The sequence below is a fragment of the Phlebotomus papatasi genome, chromosome 3 (genome assembly GCF_024763615.1).
Source record: "Phlebotomus papatasi isolate M1 chromosome 3, Ppap_2.1, whole genome shotgun sequence".
NCBI lineage: Eukaryota > Metazoa > Arthropoda > Insecta > Diptera > Psychodidae > Phlebotomus > Phlebotomus papatasi.
In genome coordinates, this window is record NC_077224.1 from 39,927,339 (window position 1) to 39,942,375 (window position 15,037).

The following is a 15,037-nucleotide window of genomic DNA, read 5'->3' on the forward strand; positions in this document are numbered from 1 at the left end:
CAAGTTAAACTTTTAGGTGATGCACAAGGAGCAAAAAATGAGAAATTTCGTGGAATGACAATCATTTAGGAGACATTTTTTTTTGTTGTTTTAGTATACATCATTCCACTGAGAAATTTGATACATTTTTGTGCCAAACAATTCACCATTTTTTTTCTTTGGAAATCGTCAATCAATCATTATTAAGAACATCTCACAGAATTTACCGTTAAGTCACCAATCTCGAAAAGTGCTAAATGATCACAGTTTAACATATATTCCATTAACATTAATGTCGATCACTTGAGGTGTCACAATATCAATATCATGTTCAAGACTTGGAAGGTAGAATCATTAAACGTAAAGTATATTTGCAATCACACAATAATAAAGATCCATTTAAAGAAATGTGCCGTACAACCAATCCATCGTAAAGTACCTTTATGATTAAATAATTACTACTTAATCGATTATATCAGGAACTATTGTAACTATGTTTATTCCATGTGGGACGTTAAAATCCAGCATTCCTTGCCAGAGTCATTAAAATTTAACTCTATTACTTTGCATAACTCGATTTTAATGTGATTCACTCAACATTTGTCTTTTTACTCACTATTTTGTGCTATAAATATTAAAATTAAGCATCATTGCGCGATAAATTGCTATAAGAATTCGTCAAAATAATGTCTTCTGCAAATTTAAATTGACTAGGCATGAAATTTGATGATACTTCGATCACTGCGAAATAACTCATCTCGCCTCCTCTCTATATTTTAATATCAACGCTACAGTATATTAATTTTTCCTATGTTATATATTCTGTGTACTTTTCTGTAACATATCCCTATATTGTAGAAATATTCATTAAATATGTAAAGGGTGTTGAGTGCTCTTGAGGAATTTTAAAATTTCTAAATGGATTCGCATGTTATAGCATTACTCTCAAGAGTGCAAAAAAATCTTCAGCATACAGTGAATTTTTTCACGTCAAGAATATACACATTTAAACCATTAATAATAACATCTCTCATTTCAATTTATTTTTTGAGTGCAGTCAATGATTGCAAATTCTTGGGGAAGCTACTGGCTAAAAAAAAATATCAACGAATTTGCAATGTTTCACAGGCATTTTCAATGAATCATTTAATTTAAATCAATGAAACATTTATTAACCGCATTTATATTTTTAAATTATTTACAGATCATTTAAAAAATTTTCACTTTCTCCCACTTGTAACAAAAGAAAAAGTAAATGAAAAAAATTTGTGAATAGATGTGTCACTGTAATTTTCAGAAAGCTACATGAAGCATTATGTTTCATGCATATCTTTTAACTTGTTATCGAATATTATTAAAAACAAATTTAAAAAAATATTAAAAAGTGTTGGAATTAACCCTTACCTGACCTAAATAAATTGTTCAAAATAATTTTAGCATGAACATATAGTCAGTATTTAAAAAAAAATGGTCCGTAGAAAAATTACGTGAAGTGCAATACAAAATGGATTTAATAATTTTCTGGTAAACAACAAGATCTATATTACTTACTAAAATGGTCGTAAAATTTTTAATTTTAAATCACTAAGAGTTCCTTTGCACAAAACTCAATGTTTATTGAACGAATAAGATATATTTTCACCCCTTTTACCTGAGATTCTTTACAATTTCAGGTTCTGTGGTGCGAGATGTAATCCGATCTTATCAAATGGGGCACAAATTTTGGATTTATACATGTTTTGACACTCAGATCACGAATATCGTATGTGCTAAAAATCGGTTTTCGTGGACATCCCGTCCCGTTCGATCCGTTCATCGGTCGTATAACCGCTTTTGGAGCGGTTTTCGGAAAAGGTTAAATGTCGATGGGTGGCTAGGAACACCCCCAGAATTTTGTTTTCTCAATAACTCAGCCCCTATAGCATCGATCGATCTCCAATTTTAGTATGTTATAACTGAGCCTAAGAGCTTTCGATTAACAAAATGAACTTAAGTCACCGGTACCTCCTGATCTGATCTAGAAGGGATCAAACGGATCAAACATTGTTTTCGAAATTACAGTAGACTCTCGCTCAATCGGCGCTTTTTCAATCGGGCGAAAAATTTTGTTGACAATTTTCACGTTTAATTATGAAGCTAATTTGCACAAATTTGCTGTAGTTCTTCCTATTTTATCGTGATTCTTTATAATTGAGCGCCTTTTGTGGAATTTACAAAGGCTTTGACGCCCAAATCTATCGATAAACCGGATTACATTTTGCCCCAAATGCCCAATTGAGAGAGAGTCTACTGTACCATATCTCCGTTATAATTATCAAAAATTGAAAAAATTTGGTGTTTTGGAAAGCCCTCGTGGAATACTACTACTGTTTTGACACCTTAACTTCCTTCAATTATATCAGATGAGGTTGGGATGTTCAGAACAGTTGTAGCATTTAATGAAAGCTTTTCAAAACACCAAGCAGAATTAAATTCTAATTATTAGCCCACTAAAAAAATATTATTCCCGCCGTGTCAAAATTAATAGCAATTTTTGGATAAAATTTTTGTCCCAAAAATCGCACATTTAGAAAAAAAAATAGTTTTAAGGATATTCTTATGGTAAATGTTTTGTGTACTAACAATAAATATCTATTGTATGAACTATTTTTAAGCCCCAATGCTAATATTGAAGTCCGGCTACGATGGTAAATTGAGGAACAACTCTTAGAAATTTCTCATTTTCTGTGCTATATTTTCCATCTGATTTAGGTGCTTAAAGATAAAAGATATCAACTTGTAATGTTCGAAAGATGTCCCCATACGTAAACTCTACGATCATTAACATGTCCCTCATTGTTCATCCACTCCTCCAGTTCTTTTCTAAAAACGAATGCTTCTGGTATTTATTAAAAACGGTTTAAAGAATTTCTTTTATACTATTACTGCTCGAACTCAAAAAGAGAGCAGTTTTATTAATCGTCTTTTTTTAACTTGTCAACATCCTGGAGTTTCAATGATAAAAGATATCGACTTCCGGTCTTCGATGACCCCCAATAAAAAAAACAATATCTCCAAACTTTTTTTTCTTCCACCCATTCGGAATTCACTCATTTACCAATCCCCACCATAATTAATGTTTTTTGATTTTTCTCAAAATTGGACCAAGCTTTTTCAATGATTTTCGGATGTGTTTTAGAGATAGTGCAGGCGAACATTTCGTCCAAACATATCTATGACCGCAAAATTCGCTATTTTGAACTATTAAAGGTCCAAAGTCAATCATTTTGAGGGCTCATTCTTTAATTGATTTGGATGAATTTGGATTTTATGAACAGGTCTTGAAATTTCAAGCCCGGCTTCATCGGTCTTCATCCGTAATGAATCAGTTAAGTACCAATTTTTTTTTGAATTTTCAAATACTTTTGTGATTTATTATCAATTTGATCTTGATCTCTAGTAGACCAGTAAGCACCAAAAGATCATTCGAAAAATTAATTCACAGAGCTCTGACTCGTGAGTTCGTGCATTCCGCAAAGCTAAGACGCTTTGCCATCTCTTTGGAGATGGTTTAGAAATTGTTCAGATGAACACTCCGTCCATGTACGCCATTGATGTAATATCACTTCTACCGGTTTTCCCGATTTAGCAATAATATTAAACTTTTTTTTCTGCAAACTTTGAGCAATAAAAAATGGCATAACGGAATTAACTATTGCTTTCTTCTTTTACGCTCTAAAAGTTTAGAACAAATTCTAAAACTAGGGTAAATATGTCCTAATTCAAAACCATTTCCAGACTCTTTAACTTTGACAGAAGATTCAACACTTTGAGTTCAATTTTTTTTTAAAGAAAATTACTTAAATTTGCTCCTTAACTCTTCTAGAATGTTACTGTTTAATGAATATTCTTTAAATATAATTTGAAAACTTCTTCAATACAAGAAAAACTCACAAGTGCAAAATGCTTCTATTGGAAACAAATTAATCCAAATGGAGACAAGGAAAATTTTCTAATTGGAGACAAACAGTGTAATTGAAATCGCGACGAAAGGCTTCCAAAACCTTGTTGAGTTGCTCTTGAGTGCAGGATTTGTCCTTATTCCTGGTTTTTTCTCATTTCCCATCTAAAACAATAAGAAAATCTCTCCAAAAAAATCATATTTCCGGGGTTTCCTATTGAAGCATTTCAGACACTTCGGAAAAACCCTTTTTGTTCACGAAATAAGTAATTATATCATTTGAAAACTTCACGTACCGTTAACAATAAAAATTAGCACTTAATTTATCTAAAATTAGCCAGAAATATGGCATAAATATTAAACAAAACAAATAAACAACAGTCACCTCATTGTGTTTTTCATTGGAAAATAAGGTCGTTTGATAAAACATTTAATGATGAAAAGTGTACACTTTTAATTTTTTTGAGAAATTAGCAAATTAAAATTTGTGAATATAAATAAATTTTCGCTTTATTTGGAGCAAAATTAACTAAATAATGAAACTGTGGTATAGATAATAATTTAGTACTGTATTTATCATGAAAACAATGACGTTTCCATTTGCAATAGAGAAAAATTTCCATTTGGAGCAGGTTTTGAATTAGCTTAATTTACCCTATAACGTTAATTGCAGTGCAATTTTCAATAAATAACTATCTAGAGCTCATTGAAGAAATTCTGAAAAAAGACAAGTTTAACACATGTGTTCCTCAACTTACCATCGCGGCAGCACATCAATATTAGCAGTAACAAAAACAATTCCTTAATTCTCAAATTTTTCCCCAAAGGTGCGACTTTTTTTTTGATACGGAAGGAATTATGGATTAATAAAAAATCATATTTTATCAATATTAAAATAAATATAAATTTTTACTGGCAGACTTTGATTTGCTATATTTCTACTGACCAATTTTTTGTTTACTCACTAAAAAATATTTTCCCTGATCGAAAAGGAAACAGTAATTTTTCCTGTTTTTACTTATTAATTCAGTGACTAATTTGAATATTTTACTATCTATTTTTACTATTTTACTGACCAAAACCATTATACTACGGACCATTTTTATCAAAATACTGCTCAATCTGCTATTACTCAAATAATTTATAGATTTTAAAATAGTCTTAATTGAAATATAAAAAGATATAAGATGTATAAAAAATTTGTGGATCAAAATAACTCAATAGATCATCAAAATTATGAAATTTCATTTGCGTGGTACTTACTCTTTGAAAAAGTCCTTTTAATTTTTTTAAAATTTAAAATAGTTATTGGTGAAAAAAATTCACTGTTTGATGAATTCAAATTGTCCTCTTGAATTTTCAATAGGAAACACTAGAAAAGAAACAAGTTCAATGAAATCGTTTACACTGGAATTCCGCTTCGGTCCCTAATTTTGCCCATCACATTCACATTGAGTTTCGTGTGACTGGATCGGTGTTTATTGTCGAGAGAAGTTGAAGAATCATGTTTGGAATCACGATGGGAAGATTTGCGACTAATATTTTGTTTGGTGCTCTGATTACTATCACGACTCTGTTCAGGATTTGACGATGGAATATTTGGATTTTGTACATTGTGAGCCAGGATTCTTTCCAGCTGATTAAAAAATTAAAAGAAAAATTTATAAAACTTTCGGTGAAGGTTAAAAAATAAACCTTCTGCTCACCTCTTCGTCAATTGCCTTGAACTGCCAACTCCAGTTAGCGCGATAAAGAAAAGGCCGATGGTCGAAGCGATTATCATCAGGACTGTAGGATTCAGCATGATAAGAAGGCGTTAGAACGGTCATTTTGTGACGATTGATGGCATAGCAGCGGAAAAAGTGTTTTACTTTTTCCGCAACTTCGCCGGGAGTGCAAGCATTGCCCCAAGTGGCCACCAGTTTGCAGAACATGCTAAAAGGGCCACAGTAAGCTTGCTTCCTCAATCTTCCATATTCACTGAGTTCTGCATACGTCATTCCCATATCCTGCTCATCCGTTTGAGCCAATTGACCACTGACAAGAGGCTCTAGCTCTGCTGTTGGAGGAGCTGTTACTATCTCGTCAATAATCGGCAGATTGAATCTAAAACAAGATATTTTTACAGCTATAGGGAAAGGCTTCAGGCTTCGCACATGGCACATACTGTAGCTTCGAACACTTCATATTTCTTCCATATTCCTTTAATAGATCTGACCAATTTTTTAAGCACTGTGTGACTTAAGGCTAGTTATTAAAAATGTTATAAGTCAGATTTATTAAAGAAATGTGTGCGAAGCTTCAAAATCTTTGCCTAAAAGAATTTTAGTTTACTTTCAATCTTATTTTTTAGCTTAGAAAATCCACATTGTCTTTAGTTATGTAGAAATATTTTCAACAAGGTTCTTATAGTTGTTAAGTAATTTGGTAAATATTCTTTCATTTGGTAAAGAGGTTATTCTGTAATTTAAGGTTATGTAAAATATAACCTCTAAAAAGAAAATTATTTCATAACAGATTTCTTCCACGTTAAATGTTAATTTATTTGAATGAAATTTTCGAAAATCGACGATCTTTCTTACACATAGACAGATTAAGAGATTTTTGCATCTAAAATATATCTTCAATTTTTGAGGTTAAACTTAACCTAAAAATTTTTGAATTAATGAACCTGAAATAACATTTTTTTTTCAAAATTTTATCATGTAGGGTAAATGTCCTAATTCAAAACCATTTCCAGACGCTTTAACTTTGACAGAAGATTCAACACATTAAGCTCAATCAAATTAATCCAAATGGAGACAAGGGAAAGTTTCTAATTGGAGACAAACAGTGTATAAGTGAAACCGCGACGAAAGGTTTCCAAAACTTTATTAAGTTGCTTTTGAGTGCAGGATTTGTTCTTATTCCTGGTCTTTTCTCCTTTCCCATCTAAAACAATAAGAAAATCTCTCCAAAAAAAAATCATATTTCCGGGGTTTCCTATTGAAGCATTTGCAGACACTTCAGAAAAATAAAGATAACAATAAAGATTAACACTTAATTTAACTAAAATCAGCCAGAAATATGACAAAAATGTTAAACAAAACGAAAATACAACAGTCACCTCATTGTGTTTTTCATTGGAAAACATGGTCGATCTATGAAAAATTCGATGGTGAAAAGGTACACTTTTAATTTTTCTGTGAAATTAACAAATTAAAATGTGTGAATATGAATGAATTTTCGCTTTATTTGGAGCAAAATTAACTAAATAATGAAACTGTGGTATAAAAAATATATAAATATAATAATTTAGTAGTGTATTTATCATGAAAACAATGACGTTTCCATTTGGAGTAGCTAAAAATTTCCATTTGGAGCAGGTTTTGAATTAGCTTAATTTACCCTATAATGTACATTGTACACACTTACTGATGTCGGACGTAGAGCAGAAATTTCCTGAGATCCGCTTTGGAGATTCCACCAATGGGATTAATATCAGCACTGGAGCAATCATACTTGGTCATATACCCCCTCAGAGCCTCATCAACATTGGCTGATCCCAGTACTAGAAGTCCTCCTGGCCTATTCCTCACCCAGAGCATCAACTGAGCAAAGAGATAAGCCAACACCATTCGGATACGCGCTTGAATGTTCTGCAGAGCCAAATTCTGCCTCGGACATCCACCTTCAGTCCGAAATTTGGGAGTCATACCAGTCACGAAGGTAAACACCCCAATCAATGCACTAACAGCCCCATCAATGTTAATATCGAGATGATAGGAGCCCAATTGATCTGCCAGAACAGAAGCTCTCTGCTTTGTCTCAGCACTTGAATTCTCACTGCCCATGTAGCAAGTGACCAAGAGACGATTGCAAAGGGCATGGGGATTGTCAGGTGTGTATTCAGGATCTCCCAAAATCTTCCTCACATCGTGCACAACCTGAATATCTCCATGTTCAATGGAATTCACAACCAAGCGACACATTGAGTGAACAATCGCTGCAGTGCTACTTGAATCAACACCACCACTCAATGGCAGGAAGAATCCACCCTGACCAGATCTCCGAAGATAGTCCCAGAGCCAACAAGCTGGCCCCAGAGCAATCTCTTCTTCTGGAGAGTGGTATTTCCACTGCAGAGGAACACTTGTAGGGATGCTCATGCAGTTGTGACTGGACATCTCAAAGTCCACATTGATGCGTAAATAAGTAGGCGCTGAAGCTGCCAGGACACTTCGAGATCGAAGAGCCATTCTGTATGAACGGATGTCCTCCAAATCAATTGTAGCGAGAGTTATTTCCTATTAGGAAAATATAACCCAAATAGAAAGAGCTTTTACTATAAGTTAGAAAGAAAGAAAGAAGTCACTAATCCCACAAAACCAAAGGAGATGTCAACATTTTGAAACGGGTTAGAGGTCAAACGGTAAGAAATATGAACTTCAGTCTTCGGGGACCTCTCATTACTGACATTATCTACAGATAGAGTTTGACAATAATTCATGACCGTAAAAATTTGATATCGAATTACCGAAGGCCAAAGTTTAACCATTCTAGAGGGCTTTATTCTCAACAAATCTATTTAAATTTGAAACTTTTCAAAAGGTTTTGAAACTAAAAATCCGGCGCCATCGCTTCCAATCGATAATGAGTCGGTTATGTACCAGCAATTCATTTATCTTTCTCGAATAGTTCAACAACCTTCTACATCGTGAGTTAATTGAACTGCAGCTTTTGAAAGTGCTGTATTTTTTTATTATTTGAAAATGAAATTTATTGACGTAAACGAGAACAAGTCAGAAAATAGTTAACATTTGAGAATCTATTTAGAATTTTAAATAAAATCACCTTTGGCATGGATAATAGCCCTGTGTTAAACAATGAACGGATAAAAAAATACGGCACATATTTGTTCCAAAAATTGGCTCGTCCACGGACACCAAAATTTTTGGCACAATCTTCTTCATTTTACGAAACTCAGGAAGATACTCAACATTAGTAACGAATTTGTTCCAAAAATTAGCTCGTCCATGGACACTAAAAATTTTTGAAACAAATTTGTACCTTCTAGAAGAAATAAAAAGACACCCAGTATAACGAATTTGTTCCGAAAGCCATCATCGAAGTGAGGAGGATGCCAAATTTGTGGCATTTTTCGAGCTCAGGTTTTATACTCAGGTGTATAAAACACTGCACTGTGAAGTTGACTTTTATTTGATGTTTTTATGGATTTTCGCCACCGAAATCCATTTCGACAGAAGTATAGGCCTTAATTGTTAGACGAAACGGGGAAGTATTTTGAATTACACAAATTTGTTCCCGACAATGGGAACAAAATGTCTGTATTCGGTTCCAACTTTTAGGAACAAATTGATATAACACGAAATCAACTCAAATTTGTATATATTCCACCGTATCAAAACAGTTCTGAGAAAACAAATGAGAATGTTATTTTTACACCTTTTTAAGAGTAAAACTAAAATGAAAAAGGGTAACTTTAACCCCTAATACACCTAAAAAGGATAATAGTTACACCGATTTTGGATCAATACTGCAGGGTAAAATAAACATTTCCGGAAGGTTATTTTAACTTTTTCGGATTTCTCTCACTTAAGTGAAAGAAAACTTTAACACAAGTGTCACTATATTTCGTAATTAAACTGTTAAGAAAAATTATTGGAACAAAGAAATATCTTTTCCAGGTACATATTTGTTCTGAAAAAAATGTTCCAAAGGAATTTTGTTCCAATTGTCAGTGTTCAAAAGTTTTTTCTGTGCACGTTGTCCGAAGATGAGACTCCGGAATGTCAGCCCATTCAAGACGAAAGGCTGCCTTCAGCGAAATGACACTCTGGTATTTTTTAGTCATGACATTGTCCAACAAAATTCTTCTTTTGGAGAAGTCGAGAGAATTTGCATTCGCTGATCGTGGCGACCAACGTGCGCTCGAAATCAATAACGAAACGTTGTTTTTTTTAGTCAATCTTCTTTGACTCGCGATTTCTGTAATGGTGCCGATGTTTATTGGAATCTGCACTATTTTTAACCGATTTTTCGTGTAGTCACGGCTTCAGAGTTTCTTTCAGGGCAATTTCAAAGAAGCTGATCTTCAGCAAGTGGTCTCTAACGGCCAAGCGAAGTAACTCATTCACCCAATCGAGCATAACTTTTTCTTGAACATCGATAAAATCTTACGGTTTTTGGAGTTTTTAAGGCTCCATATAGAAGTCCCTTTCAGATATTTGTCTCATGGTTATTTGCGATATGTGCGTCTCAGGGACCGTTTGTCTACAGCTATGACGCGGATTTCGTTCAATTCCCTTCTTCACCTTAAGGACGATGGTGACAGTCAGGAGCATGACATTTCCTATGTTTCTAGTGTGTCGAAAAAACTTTTGGGTTTATTAGCTCTTTTCTGTCAGTGCAGAACGAATTAGCAAAAAATATAAATACAAAATAAAAGCCAACTTAATAATGAATGCGCAACCGAAAACTACAAATTGGAAACCTACGTGGTTTTGGAGATATCTACTGAAATGTGTACGAAAACAGGGAAAAATTTACACTAAAATCGGTCGCATTTTTCAGAAATAATGTCACCCCCTTGATGCCAGTGATGCAATTTTTTTCGACATCACAGAGTTTTAATATGTTGGCAGTATCCTTGTATCGAGTTACATTTCAAAACTCAAAATATTAAATCCCATTCAGGTTTTGAAGGGACCTAAAGATAACCATTGGAACCTTTTCGGTCAAACATAGAGCAATCGCGCCATCATGTGTGAGTGCCATTAAGGATAAAAAGAATGGCGAAAAAAATTCATAAATGCTTTTGGAGTCAATTGACTTACCCTGCACTTTACGACTATGTACAAACATTAGAAAAAATACTTTGGATAGTTAGGAAAAGTTATTTTCTCTATGGGTCACGGGTGCACCAATCGTCCTTAAACGGTTAATAAACTCTCTGAGAAATGTCGAAATAAAATCCTGAATATTCTATCTAATGGGTCGAAAGAGTTTGAAAGGTGGGTTCGCTAATATTTAAGGAAGTTCCGCAAGAATTAGGCGATTTGTAACTGAAGTTGGAAGATATTTAACCCATTGAAGATTTTGGTTTTACGGGTTTTTTTTTAGTGTTCCGAATTTTGCATTTAGGCAGAATCACATATGTGATTCGAATTTTCGTTTTATTTCTTCAATTTTCTTATATTATTTTCACCTAGTACCACCGAGTATGAGATAAGGTAATACGGTAATGGAAAATTTGCGTAGGGGGAAGTGGGGCACCTTTAAAATGAGAATGAAGTTCTCACTTTGAACTTCTTTCCTATATTATAGGTATAATAAATGAAATATATTATAGCACAAATAAACTCTCTTGCTAATTGTAATTCCTAACATGTTTAACTTTTAGGTGTAAAAACTTCTGATATATCCTAAAATGGACAATTAAAAGAACATTACATTTTTTTCAAAGGTGCCCCTCGTGGGGTAACTTTGAAATGGTTTGGGGTACATTTGAAAGGGACTTTCTTACCTATTATTTTAATAAAATCACTTTTGAACAGTCTCACGGATAGAACATAGTGTAAAGTCCGTAATAAGCCAGTTTTAAGAATGAAAAGATTTGTTAAATTAATTTTTAAGGATGTTTTTCACATCGTGTTTTGAGCATAAAATAATGTAAGTGAAAGTCATTTTTTACAATGAGTTTTATATGGTAACCCCAATAGCAGATGACAACTGTCAAGAAAAAATGTAAACAGTGTGTTTTGTTTGGCGAGAAATCTCCCGAGAATCTTTCAACGCGGTAGATTGTGTGGGATTCCAATGTAATTATTGCTCTAGATCAGGAAGGAACCACAGCGAAATATCAAATTGTTGAAATTGACGAGCGGGTTAGGCGTGTTTTGGAGGTTTAGATGAAAAGAGGGGCAGCTGAACTGAAGCGCCCCAAGACGCCACCAATACAAAGAATATGGATCTTGATTAGCCGGAAAGAAAGACAGGACTAAGGAAACTGATGAATTCGTCAACTGGAGCTCTAGGAAATCCACCACACCAGACACTTCCCTGCTCATGAAAGCTGTATTATCAAATGGATTTCGAGAATCAGTATAAAGGAACTATCAGTGACTATTTGCAATTGCAATATGAGTACAGTGATGAGAAATAAGTGACCATGTTTTGCTGGCAATGAAAAGTTTTTCAGTGCTACGAGAAATGAGATGCTATGCTCTTTACAGTTAGGTAGAAGAAGGAATAAGACTCTCATATGCATAGGAGACAGAAACAGGACTACCATCAGGTTTTGTTTTGGGTAATGTGGGTAATGGATATTTACCGGCAAGACGGAATAAATTTCTAGAGACTACACATTGTCAGTAAAGTCTTTATGGAAAAAATTAAAAGAAATTGAACATAAGAAATTCATTATGTGTTTGAAAGCTGTGCCTCTTTATGTGCTCCTTTCTTTGCTATTTTCTTTGCCGTTTCAAGTAGAGGGATCTTCCTCGGCCTTCCTCTTTTTTTCTGTGGTAACGGCATCTCATTATCAGTGACCGAAACGTTTATCGATTGTTCCGGTTTGTTTTTCTCAAGACCCTTTTTTCCATCAAGTTTTAGCTTCTTTTTCATTTCAATTTCCTCTTTCCGCTTTAATTCTGGTGACCCGGTTACGATTGTTGAAGACATCCCACGGCTTGATTTTGGAGTATTGTGAAATACTAATGGATTTGGGATTGGGCGAAGAATTTCAAGTCCACCAAATCTTAGTTGAGCATGAGACACTGACATCGGATTCGATGACTTAGTGGACAGATTTAGTGGATAATCAGCCATAGGATATGCTCTCTTACAATGATTCACTGGAACCTCATGGTCTTTATAAGAATTTGAAGATGTCATGGAGAAGTCCAATGGTGATGTTCGGCAGTAACTCACTGGCACGTCACTTTGATTACTGAAGTCTGGAGGTGTATTAGTATCATCCAAATGGCGCAGTGGAATCTCACACATTGCCCTGGGTGGACTGAATGTGTCGAATGGGGCATAGCTATCAGTGTTAATGTCCGGAGCTAGACCAGTGTCACCAGAATAGTTCATTGGAGGCTCGCATATTGCACTGGATGAACCAAAAGTCTGAACTGGAACATAATTTTCAGCATGGAAGTCCATAGGTATGTCAGTATCAGTATCACCCGAAAAGTTCAGTGAAGGCTCATATCTTCCACTGGATGAATAGAAAGTCTCAACTGGCACATAATTTTCAGCCTGAAAGTCCATAGGTATGCCAGTATCACCCGAAAAGTTCAGAGAAGGCTCATATCTTCCACTGGATGAACAGAAAGTCTCCACTAGGCAAATTCCACTGGACATTCCACTGGAGGTATACAATGGTCTACGACAATCAGCACTGAAGTTTGTTAGTTGAAGATCTGTATTCATCTCATTGGGGATTTGTTGTATGGATGCTGCGGCATTCTCCACAGATTTTCGATCTTTGAAAATCCTTGATCTGTCTAATGGGTAAATACCGCTTTTGGCGAATCCTGACATGATATTTTGCCTGCTGAAACTTTTTGTGATTGAACTGGAGGAAATTCGAACGATATTATGCAAAGTGATGCGCTGTCCAGGATGCTCTGTAAGCCAAATGTTGAATGCCTTCTTGCAGTATGCTTTAAATGGTCCGAACACTGTGAGATCAAGTGGTTGCGTCTTGTGGCTAGTGTGTGGAGGAAGCGATATCATATGAATATCAAATTCACGGCACATTCTAATGGCATCTATCGTTAAATGGGAGGAATGATTATCGAGGATTAGGAGAATGGGATCTTCCTTCGACGGCACAGCGTGAGTTTTAATGTGTTCCAGAGTTCTTAGGAAACCCGCGGAATCCATATACCCCTTACTATTGAAAAGGGCGATTGAATCTTTCGGAGCTCCCTCCATGTATTCGAAGTGAGTCCTCTTTCTTGGAAAGATGTACACAGGGGGTACATAATCACCCGCAGCACTAATTATCCCAACAATGCTCACTTTTTCTCCTCGCTCATTAGAGACACACTGTCCAACCTGTTTTGCACTGGTTGGACCAAGTACTTTGGGAGCCTGTAGGACGGTACTCAAACCTGTCTCGTCTAAATTCCAAATTCTGGAGGCACTAAAATTGTGCTGCTCCACAATCATTTCTAAATTGCTGTAGAAAGTAGTCAAATTTTCGCGGTTAAAACCGGAATTCCTGGCAATGGAGGTGTTTTCGGGTTTTCTTAGGGAAATTGCCCTAGAAACAAAACAGTTTTTAAATGTCACACGTAGAAACTAAATTTTCTCAACTACCTGTGCCTTTTAACAAAGCCTAACGCCCACTCCTTGCCAGCTTTCTTGTCATGAGCCCACTTTTCCGGAAACTGGCGATCCAGGCTGACCGCGAACAAATACGCCAGTTCCCGGAGGGCATCCATTGTTAGCCCGTAGTTCAGCTTTGAACAAGTTAGTAAATAATCAACTAATGCGGCTTCTTCGTGTTGCAGGAAAACTTGACGAGCTGCATTTTTCGAAATTTTTTGTTTGGGTTTAATTCCCATTCTGGGTGTGATTTCCGGACAATCTTGCTGATCAAATTGTGTTCCCATTTGTTGCTTCACTCTTTTTAGGCGGAAATACAAGGTGGAATATTTAATCCCATAGTGGGCTGATGCTTCTTTGGTTGTCATCTTTCGCATTTGGATACTTTTCAGCGCTGCCGCAATTTCTTCTTCGCTGATGTCAGCTCTTTCAGTTTTTCTTTTATATGTCCTCATTTTTGCACTATAATAATCACTAATCTTCCAAACACAAATATCATTCCGTCCTACTTAAGAAATGTCACATGAAAATAGTGTTGCCAGCAGTGATTCAAATAAACCCCATTTTTCGTTTTAAAGTTACCCCAAGAGACATTTGTGAAAATTTACAGCTCTATTAATTAAAAAAGCCTTGCTCGGTCAAAATTTAAAAACAATCTTTTATCTATATAATGACTTTATCACTTGCAGCAGTGATTTTGTGGGTAATGTCCGTGAAAGTGAAGAAATTTAACAAAAACTCCAGGAGCAAAATCACACATTCAGATTGTTTTTAGAAAAT

General features: G+C 35.0%; 1 protein-coding gene across 3 annotated transcripts in view; it reads right to left on the reverse strand.

The window, feature by feature from the left end:
* Window positions 1-325: 325 nt before the first annotated feature.
* The window catches only part of LOC129805591 (glutamine-dependent NAD(+) synthetase), a 71,780-nt gene continuing 57,068 nt past the window's right edge, over window positions 326-15,037 (reverse strand). The window contains exons 5-8 of one of the 3 annotated variants that reach the window (XM_055853624.1): window positions 7,334-8,205; window positions 5,626-6,025; window positions 5,326-5,555; window positions 326-826 (exon numbers count right to left, since the gene is read on the reverse strand). In XM_055853624.1, the coding sequence (XP_055709599.1) occupies window positions 793-826; window positions 5,326-5,555; window positions 5,626-6,025; window positions 7,334-8,205 (1,536 nt within the window). In that variant the 3' untranslated portion in view covers window positions 326-792. Of the gene's footprint in view, window positions 894-5,182; window positions 5,556-5,625; window positions 6,026-7,333; window positions 8,206-15,037 lie in introns of all 3 variants that reach the window. The other 2 variants (XM_055853623.1, XR_008752096.1) reach the window with 2 other exon arrangements.